This window comes from Sinocyclocheilus grahami, unplaced genomic scaffold (genome assembly GCF_001515645.1).
Source record: "Sinocyclocheilus grahami isolate Dianchi unplaced genomic scaffold, SAMN03320097.WGS_v1.1 scaffold207.1, whole genome shotgun sequence".
Taxonomy (NCBI): domain Eukaryota; kingdom Metazoa; phylum Chordata; class Actinopteri; order Cypriniformes; family Cyprinidae; genus Sinocyclocheilus; species Sinocyclocheilus grahami.
Window position 1 is genome coordinate 1,650,319 of NW_015505386.1, and position 11,371 is coordinate 1,661,689.

The 11,371-nt window shown below is 39.0% G+C and overlaps 1 protein-coding gene across 1 annotated transcript in view; it reads right to left on the bottom strand.

Moving 5' to 3' along the window:
• LOC107595687 (netrin receptor UNC5D-like) overlaps positions 1–10,855 on the bottom strand; it is a 220,115-nt gene extending 209,260 nt beyond the window's left edge. The window contains exon 1 of the mRNA XM_016286179.1: positions 10,321–10,855. Coding sequence (XP_016141665.1) covers positions 10,321–10,411 — 91 coding nt within the window. The 5' untranslated portion in view covers positions 10,412–10,855. The remainder of the gene's footprint in view (positions 1–10,320) is intronic.
• Positions 10,856–11,371: the final 516 nt, after the last annotated feature.

Genomic DNA, 11,371 nt, shown 5'->3' on the forward strand with positions numbered 1-11,371 from the left:
CTACCCACATCCTGTTCACACATTCCTTGGAAAATCTCTATAAATAACCTTTTAATTGATGCAATTGATTGCTTTTTGTCATGACCAGGGGAAACATCTTATGGTTTGCTGGTGGAATAAACAATCAGTAGCACTCACTGTGTTCAGTAAATCGTGTGACTGTGAGGAGCATCATTAGGTTGTTCTGAATTAATGGGCACTGGTGAAGATGCTTATTGGGGGACTAGATTAGACTGGAGTCCACACAGTCAAATTATAGCCCAATTATAGATTCAGTTTGGACAGGAAGTGTGCAGCAGAGGCTCAGAGCTGAGAGACGTACGGCTGCATTTAAAAGGTCCCTGATGCAAACCGACTTCAGGAAACGAAGGAAGGAAGTGTGAAAGAGACCAGGGAAAAGAGAGGAAGACAGAAAAGAGAGAGGTCTCCAAACTAGAAGAAAATAACAAAAAGAAGCCAGGGGGAAGAGTGCGGGTGAGCATGATTCCTCTCTAATGTCTTCTGCTGTAGCTCCCCGCAATCGATTCTTCCAGTCTATTACTTTCAACTCACTCTCACTTGCTCCAACCCTTTTTCTCTTTCTCTTCATTTTTGGGTCTCTTGCTTTTCTTTTATAAAGATCAAAATCAGTGTGGTTGTTTTGGGTGAAGTGTCTGAGAGGGGAAAATAAAGAAAAAGCGAGAAGAGTGAGACAAAGAGATGACACAGAGAAGAGCAAATGCACTGCAAGACCTTACGGATTCAATTCCATGTTTTGTGGAGATTCTCAAAGCATCTAAAAGGTCATTCTGAAAGTAACAAGAGCAATACAGCTCAAAGATGTTGACAACATCAATCTATGAATAAGATTTGGAAATTGATCCCAAAACAGAACTTGTCTTTGATTTTTATAATGTTCCGAACACAACAAACTCAAGCAGAAACACGTACCTTGTTGCTAGAAGATGCAATGCTTTTTTTAAATAAGCTCAAAACATCAAACATGTTTGATATTTGATACATATCCAGAAGAGTCTTAACAGATTTGAAATCAGAATTTTTTTATTTTTATAACCAAAAAAAGTTTAATTCAGATTCATTCATTGATTCGTTTGGTAACTCTTTCTGTACATATGTTATATCAATACACCAGTATGCACTGGCCATTGAATATGTCTTATAATATTATGAGCCACTGAATTACTCAAAAGATTCGTTCATGACTGAAACAGGCCTAATTTAAAATACACATTTCATTTTAAAAGGAAACATCAATATCTTTTGTCAATGGTATGCAGGCATAAATTAAAGTCCATATTGCACTGTTTATTGCAAGAGCTCACCATCCCCGCACCTTTTTTCAAGGTGTGTTTTGATTAATGTTAAATATCATTTTTTACTGCTAAATATTCTTTTATTATTTTGTTCTCCATAAAGATTAATTCTAATTCATTCATTTGGTGACTTTTTCTAGAGGTTATATCAATACATCTTTTTGCCAATGAGTGTGTCCTTAAATATTAATTAATAGAAAATGTCAATCTTTTGTCACCATCATACTGACATAAATTACAGCCCATTTTGCACTATTTATTGCAAGATCTCACCTTGAAAACTATAAGGATTTTTTTTTTTTATTATCTAAAAAAGGTTTATTTATTTATTTTTTCAAATACATGCATGGAAGCAACCGTGATCATGAAAGGTTAAAATAACTGAAATCTCTGTCCGCATACAGACAGATTGTGAGCATGACAGGTTTCAAACACATTTCAAACTTTAACAGACCATCCAAGGTCACAGTGGCCTCGGGTGATGCAGGTGTGCTGTTTAGAAATGTAAAGAGTAAACTAAACACGAACGTCTCTTCCTTCATTCGGTTTCCTTTGAAGCGTGCTACTGATGAAACCCCCTCTCCCTCTTGCGTGCACACCGACTTAGACCTCTTACCAATCTGACAGCTGCGCAGAACAGAGTGAGCTACTACCGATGGCTATTTGACATGGAAGGCAACCTCATCACTCAGTTGTAAAAACTCTTATAAAATATGCATGATGAGCACTGCGGTGATACAGCCAGGTAGCCTGGGTACAACGCAGACTTCTGGCATAGCGAGAGAGAGAGCGAGCGAGAGAGAGAGAGGTTATAATTATTATTGTTATTATTATTATTAATGGTGACAGAAATAGTGTTAAATTAACATTACATTTTGTTAAATATATATATATATATATTATAATTATAACCTCTCTCTCTCTCGCTCGCTCTCTCTCTCGCTATGCCAGAAGTCTGCGTTGTACCCAGGCTATATATATATATTTACACACACAGGCTTGTTTTTGTGAAAAGTGGGGACATCACATAGGCGTAATGGTTTTTATACTGTACAGACCGTATATTCTATTGCCCTACACCAACCCTACCCCTAAACCTACCCCTCACAGAAAACTTTGTGCTATTTCAGATTTTCAATACACTCCATTCTGTGTGATTTATAAGCGTTTTGAAAAGTGGGGACATGGGGTAATGTCCTGAAAAGTCACCTTCTCCTTGTAATACCCATGTCATACCTTTGTCATTATACAAATGTATGTCCTCATTTGTCACAAAAACGTGCACACACACACACACACACACACACACACACAATAATACACAGAGAGAGAAGCCAAGGGCTAAGTAAAAAGGCAGAACTGTGTAAATGTTACAATTCCTAAGGCTTTTTCATTCTCTTGTCTGCCTTGATAATATACTGTAAATCCAAGTATAGATCCACAGTGCGGCTCCAGAGCTTTCTGAAGGCTAATTGGTTTATGGGGCATGACCTTTGACCTTGCACTGTTGAAACGATGCTATAGAAATGCACTCTAAACAATAATCATTAGCAAATTCCTTGGAGCACTTATATGAATAGATACAACACATCTGAAGCACATGAATAGCACACTTACTATACATATGAAGCATGATTAGGCCGCATTCATGTTGTTTCATTGATGGTGAGATTGCAATCACTTGTGTCATTTTCAAGCTGCATTATCTGATGTTGCAGAAAGGGTGAGAGAGATGAGGAATTGTGGGTAATGATTAGTGAGTCAAGTGGTAGCTTTTTTTCCTCTTTCAATGTCATCCTGTACCTTTGATTTCTATCATTTCTGTTGCAGTGCATTTTTGTGAGTTAAAAAGTGGCCTTTAAAGGATTTCAATTTCTTTGCATTGCCAGAAAACACTCACATGCCGTCAATACGTGCGCTGTCAGGTGACACGGGAAACAAAGATTATGATGGTGGTCTCTTAGCATTAGCATGCACATTCCCAATTTCACTTCTGAATGAATAGTAATTTGCTCTCATTTGCATGTAAATCGCAGAATGGAATGTAATTATATGAGGGAGAGGAAGGAACAGCTATAGCTGGAGACCGCACATTTTCTCGACGAGAGAGACCCCGGCAGGCTGCGACTCACCTCTCTTTCGCTAATTGGAAAATAAAAGACTGCATTGACCTCGGGCGCATCGGCCACAGCGAGCCGCCCCGTCTCAGGGTCGTCATTTTCATTTGTTAAAGCCAGATTATCATACTGCAGCCGTTCGGTGCCTCAATGTGTGACCATGAAGATTTTCTTTTTTATCCGCTTGGGTTTTCTCTCCTACAGGTCATAAGTGTATAAGAGAGAGCCGAAATGTGTGAAGAAAGGGCAGGACAGAGGGGAAACGTGAAGACAGAACAGAAAGTTTTAGAAAGTGGGATATTAAAGTATAATATGTGTGCGGAGACAGACGGAACAATGGGAGGACAGAAAGTGAGACCTTGAGAGAAAGAAAGAGATGTAAATCGTGAGTGTGTGTATGTATGGTATGAAAGAGGAAGAGAGTATCACCTGGAACAGTGAGGAGCAGGAACAAGTATATGTGATGTCAACCACTTAGTCCTGTTGAATCACACTTTAGGTGCGGGGCAAGTTGTGCTAACTGTTTAAAGTGCAACAGCTCAGGTTGGGGGAGGGGGGGTGGTACAAAAATGCATTTGAGGCGGCATACAACCCTAAAAAAATACATTAAGAAAGACTAAAGTGAGGCACAGAAGCATATGCATTCATACTAGAACCACCTGTGGGATGATATGCTCAAAATGTGACTGCACAGGGACACAAAAAAGCAACTTTATGTAAGGTTTTTACCTTGAAATATCAGTTTCAAAATCATTCTGATGGTACACTGACTTCTTATAAGGCGAATGGTTTCTGTTTCTTTCCCACAGTTCCCTTCAAATGTCTGTTCTGGGATTATGCAAGTTTGGTGAGCATGTACAAAATTCAGCAAAAAGGGTGGATTGCTTTGTGTCAGCAACAAATGCATGTGTACAGCTATCCAGTGTAATTTCAATAGTAAATTCCACTCACTCCAAAGTCATAAAAATATACAAAACTTTATACAGTTGTCTTAACTTGACAGAACAAGGCAATGAATATTTTGGCATAAGCTAAAAGATAGTGAAAGCAGCTAGTAAGATAGTAGTAACACATCAGTTAAGTGAGTGACGTGACATGTGGCCAAGTATGGTGACCCATACTAGGAATTAGTGCTCTGCATTTATCCCAAAAAAAATTGATGTATTCTTTACACAGTTCTTTCAGCAATGCCACACCACAGTTTCGCATTTCAAAGACAATGCATAAGATTCATGCATGGGGGGAAAAGGACTGTCTTGCTTGCTAGTTTTGCTTGCTCATGTCTCAGTGATCAATACTGCCCACGGGCCAATCAGAATACTGCTCAATGACAGTGCAGCCATCGCAACCGCTGAGATTAAATTGCATTATATTTTATTACAGACAACCTCTTACATCTCTGTCAATGTTGCAATTGATTATTAAAACATGAAATATTCATATTTGGGAGCGGTATCGATTTACATCAAAGAGACTTGTCGGATCATTTTTCAAATACAATGACCAATAGCAGACAACTGTCATGGTGGGGTAATGAGGGGAGAATGCATTAAACTAGTTTACATTTGTGTGATTACTGCATTGAGGTTGATTCATGTTATCCATCAAACAGCCATTACTGTGTGTGCGTGCATTTGTGTTTGCTTGTGCATTTGTGTGAGTGCTTGTTAATTTGTCATTATTGCATTGCCAACTGTAAAAATACGAATCAGCAAGATTCTGATTGGGTCAGAATGCTTTAATGATTGAAGCCAAACATTAACTTTCAATTTTCTAAAGGCAAACAGGTCAATGGGGCTATACAGGTGCATCTCAATCAATTAGAATGTCATGGAAAAGTTAATTTCAGTAATTCAACTCAAATTGTGAAACTCGTGTATTAAATAAATTCAATGCACACAGACTGAAGTAGTTTAAGTATTTGGTTTTTTAATTGTGATGATTTTGGCTCACATTTAACAAAAACCCACCAATTCACTATCTCAACAAATTAGAATATGGTGACATGCCAATCAGCTAATCAACTCAAAACCAATTTTTTTATCACAAAACAAGATTGTTTCTAATTATATGTATCAACTTTAATGCAATTATCACAATAACAAAAGCAGTCAAATGTCAAAAGAAATGTCAGAAGCATTCAAAACGTATAATTTAATTTAATTTAAGTGGAAATATATGTTCCAATACTCCATTTAAAGTCAAATATTTTTTTTTACATAAACACAATTTTATTACTAAATAACCTTTTTTTTCTCCACAAAATCTGTAATTTTCTTTCGCTGTTTGTATATTAAAACATTCTCAGACGTAGCCGAAAACAACTAGATCATATTTGCATTCTTCTTTATTTCGAGAAGAAAAAAACTACAAAAATAGGAAAACCACTACAGGAAGAGGAAGTAAGGAGCACCTAGGAGAAATTATAATATGGAGGATAGTCCAGAACATTTAGAGCACCTGAAGAGGTCTGTGTGCATGCTGAAAGGGTAAATAGAGTTAGGGCAGAGGAAGAGAAAGGAAAGCACTCATACTCGAGAGTTCACGGTTAATGGTGCGAGTTATGCCTTTGTGGTGAAAACCAGGATCAGTGGAGGAAGGACAGCAATCTCCAAGGCTCTTAATTCAGCACTCTCTCAAAAGCACTCTGAGGAGACACAAATGAAGATGGAGAAACAAAAAACAAGGCCACTCAGAGAAGGAACTGTAGTGTGGGCACGTGCCAGGAGAACTGAGTGGCAATACTTTCTACAAATATCCACATGGCTAAATGTAACAGCAAGGCAATGTAATGTTTTTGAGATGGCCATGTTTTATGCTTTCACAGTGAATTTGCTATTTTAGCCCATCAACCTCCCACAACCCAAGAGGGAAATAATGTTATTGGTATGTATCCAGGGCCTTTTTTGTCCATAAATAATGGAATTTATAATATAATAATATATAATAATATTTACTACCAACAAGCAGCACAGGTCACTGTGTCACCCTAGATGAGTCAGTTTCTGTAGAACAGTGAAACTGCAATGGACCTAAAAACATGAAGATACATTGTTATTTTGCTCCTCATATTTCCATTTTAGTGGCTTAATGTGAGGAATATTCCACATATGTGTCACCACATGGAGTCCTGAAGGAAAATCTTTAGGCATGCGAGATAAACATCAGATGGAAAATGTTCAGCTGAAGTAAATGCTGTTAGAAGACACAAGATGTAGCAGTCAGTTAGGTTTTCTATATAGTGTTTGATTTGAATCACATCACTTTTGTCAACGCAGACCAAACTTCCAATTGGATAAGCCATGTAACAGCCAACATCAAATTTGGCACTGATTAAGAGTTCATTTTGGACCCTGTACTGTATGTACCCAAAACTTCTGGCTTAAGGACCCGCATTTAGATACACCTGCATAGTCTGACAGTATAGAGTGTGGGATGAGCATCACCAAAAATACAACATCAAATTCCACCCCCAAGCACTCACAAGAAAATGATGCAAGCGAACACAAAAATCTCCAAACTCGGCCTCCCCCAGGATCTACCCCCGCTGCCCTCTTGTTATTGAAAATGCATGCATTTACAAAGATCCTCCCTCCTTTTGACAAATTTATGAGTGCTTGAAAGATTAAACATGACCTTTGTTGGGTTTTAACGGTGAATACTGCACATACGGATTATACAGCAAATCACAAACCTCTGAGGGAAATTACACATAAACACCTGTTCGCACATATGCATAAACACCGCACAGCAAAAAAAGCTTCTTAGCCTTTACTGAAAAGCACAAAGGCTGGCGTTCCATGTTACAGCTATGGCAAATGACAAGAGGATTCCATCATCCTAACAAGCGTCTTCTGATCCAGATCTGCTCCTGGTCCCTGAGGATGAGCAGACCTGCATCTCTCTCGCTCTCATAAATACTCTCCACCAACCAGGTTCATGACAAGTTCTCACAACATGGACAGGCTCCAAACATTTCTCTGGGGACATCACTGATGCATTCAGGGAAATGTATGCCTTGCGGTTACAGTACGAGATACTTGTGGACACTGCAATGCATCAACGTTAACAGACATCTTGTGAGTAGTCTAATATTCTATTGATGAATATACTTATGTCATATTGATGCATAAAAAAAACGGAGTTATGTCCCATGTTGCAGATTCACATCACGGTTCTCCTTCATACGTGCATAGATGTCAAAAAGTGACTACTGTGAGTACTGTGAGAGTCAGTCTAACGATACCGAATGATAAATTAAACATTGCTTATGTTCAGATGGAACGCGCTGCCTTTATTCATAACTCATGCCATCAGAGAACCTCTCTGGAGACTTCAAAAGCTACTCGAGCTCATTATCATGTGCGCCTCTATCACTGAATCGGGCACAGTTACATCTCCATCTACTGCTGCCCAGGGCTACTTTTCCATTCTGTGTCTCACATCAACTTTATGAAAAAAAAACCCTACAATACATTAAAGGAAAATGACATTTAACGCTCTGACCACAGGCAATGTGGCAAACGCTGTCATAGTTTGGGTTTGTTTATGGTTTTCAATAACAACTTCCTTCTGACAGGTGCAGAGCATTTCTGATGTGAAACAATAGATGATGTCAGCGCTTGAGGCGGTGTAAGTGAACATGACAGATGATTGGATATTTTAATGACACGGTTTCATTTGCATATTAATGAATTCTCCCAATGAACCAACAAAGCGATATCTCAGAGAGGAACGGATATATCTTATGCAATACCTTCTTAATGCTGGTGAGGAGAACTCATTAATTATGAATGTTAGGCCGGTTTGAGCTGATTTCCATAGTTTAAGGAAAGAAGGAGGATCAAATCCCGAGGGCTAATTTGCTAATAGACTTGCAAATAGTTTATAATAAGGGATGATAGAATCAGGAGGTCAGATGTTGCGCAGCAGCAAACATCAGAGGACCTTTTATTGCACAGTGAGAAAGAGCATTCTATACCAATCGATTAACAAAATCTGATGCAGATTCATAATTGAAGACTTAACTTTAAGATTTAACACTTTAAGTGTCCCTTATCTTAATAAATCACCCAAATCAGCATATTAATGGATGACAAACTAAAATCACCATTTCACAGAAATAAACCCCGAGAGAAAACAGCTAAGACAATCTCTTAGCCAGCCTCTATGAACAGATACACAAAGCGAATCTCAAAAGTGGCCCTTAGGGGTGCCTCAGGTAATAACAGCACTCCTGACTGATGACAAGACCATCAACCTCAAATTGCCCACTCCACAGCATCAGGTTTCTTTTTAAATGCTTTAAATTTCAGACACCACACATAATAGTCTAAAACACATAAAACACACTAGCAATTAACAAAATTCTAATTGGACACTTGTTTATAAACATCCAATTAATCTATCTTGGTTGAACATCTTAATGATAGTTATTGTATTCAGAGTCTCTGTGCCCTGCCCACCTCTTTGCTAAGCATCAGTGACTCTTAACATAAGATAATTGTTGCCTTGCTTCTGCTTTCGCTTACATGCAACATTAATCTTTGATAAAAGTGCAGAATTTATCATTTAAAACGGAAATCTATGGACACGACACCAACATGTTATTTTCAGTCACAATTTCCAATACAATGTTCATACAATGTAAAAAGAATCCTGTTCAAAATACCGCAAAGAAGAAACTGGCAGCTGTTATCAGAATCTCTTCATTATGATATATTTTATAGTCTGCAACTGTAAATGTGTGTGTGTGTGTGTGTGTGTGTGTGTGTGTGTGTGTGTGTGTGTGTGAATGATGTTTATCTGAAAGTGTAACAATGCAAACATGTTTTCTGTAAGGGGTAGGTTTAGGGTTAGGGGATAGAAAATATTGTTTGTTCAGTATAAAAGTAATAGCAGTATATGGAAAGTCCTTACAATTCACAGAAACAAATGTGTGTGTGTGTGTGTGTTTAATGCTAATATGCCAACCTACCTCAACAACTCAAATCTGCTTCATAACTTAAAATGTACTGTCAACCATAATAATAAAAAAATAATACAAGAGATAAAATGTCACCTGATTAGTAAAATTCCCATGAACCACACACTGTTATTCACACAAAATACCACAAAATAGACACATATGACACTAAAATAATGATAACATCACTAAATAAATAAATACTAATGCTTAAAACTCAAAGTGACTTTTTACTTCCAAATCTGTAATATTTTAAAGTAAAAGTACATTTAAAATACGGCGCACTTAAGTACGCACATAATTCACAAGTATTTTATGAAGCTGCTTGTAATTTAAGCAATAATAAATAAATAACGTGTACACTGTAATTAAAAGTGTTACGCGATTTTCAATCAAGAACACGACGGCTGAAGAACAAGCGTCAGAATCTGATGTAAAGCCGTCTTTCGTGCCTGTTGCGCTGCGCGCCTCATGGCACGCACGCTTGACATTCTCACTCCAATAAACACAAGCTTCATGCAAACCGAATTGATGACAAGGTTTCCAGTGGATGTTTCATGTTTTTGCAGACATTTACAAAATACGTCGCGCGCAAATATTTTTGTGCACTGGCACTTGCTTCTATCTATTGTCGCTTCTGCCTATTCAAGCGTTTGGCACAGTGATGGGATTGAAACGCATTACTTTTACATGCGTGTATGTAGTTTTACGCGAATTAGCACCTACTACACATGCTTCATAGCAAAGCCCCACTGATAGTGGAACAGTCGTGCCTTGCTTTGGAAAACCCTAATATACTGTCATTATACTGTGCACTCGTATTCATTCATACAGCGAATATTCAGAGACCACGAACTCTCCAAAACGGCTAAATGTGGGGGGAAAGTCTATCGTTAGGCTTACGTAAACAGTTAAGTTCTCTTACCTCTAGCCATCGCATAGGGCAGCAGGAGAACCAGGACCGCGAGGAAGCCAAAGCAGGAGTACCGTCCCTTCTTCCCAAAGCGTCCCATCATCACTGCGCTTCTCTCCTGCGTCCCCAACTAAACCGGGGAGCCGCTCACATGTACCGCTCACATGCATGTGCCGTGCGTTCCCATGGCTTCAGTAACAGGTCCCTCCCGTAGCCATAAACCCGAAGTTCTGCGTGAATCTCTCTCATCCGCGCGCTGAGTGAGTGTCTCGCGCATCCGTGAGACTGGAATAATGAAGCCGGTGCGCGCTGGGCGATAGCGGAGGGTGATTGAGGGCGGAGGGAGCGCAGCGGCTGTCCTTCACTCTGCTGCTCGGATGCGCTGCGAAGTGACCAGATGTGCCTGAGTAAGAGATGATACATGAGCATACATGTCAGATGTCGGCTAAATTCGAGATGACATATGAACAGCTGGTTGTGTTACACTGATTTCATCACAGATCGTGTCGGGCTCCTGGGGGCCACTGGGATGAGAGCAACGCTGTGCACCGGAGCAGAGGAGGTGGCGTCTCTCGTGCGTAATCTGCGTGGAAGAAGAATGGATGTTTAATGAGCTCAAGTGTTGTCGTACTTAAGTCTGTAAACAAGTAATTTGTGTCGAGTAATTTACATTTCAGACAGTAATTAGCCAGTTTGTACGTATGTTTGGTCTCCACATAGCCTATGAAAAATGTTTCAAATAAGACAAACGTCAAGCTGTGTCATGCGGAAAAATGGACGTTTAAGTAACATCACTTGAGCGAGAGTGCTGTTGCACTTAAGTCCATAAACAAGTAACCGCTATCGAGTAATTTTCATTTCAGATAACAATTAGCCAGTTCGTATATTTTGTCTCTCTCCAACGAAGAAAAATGTTTCAAATAAGCCAAACCGCCCAGATAAATAACTAAAAGCCGGTGTGGAATCCCTTTTGAGTGGAACAGACTCGGCGATTTCCCGTCCCTGCTTAGAGTTCTGCAATCAGTGGATGTTATGCAGTCCAGGTTTTCCATCTCACTTCCCG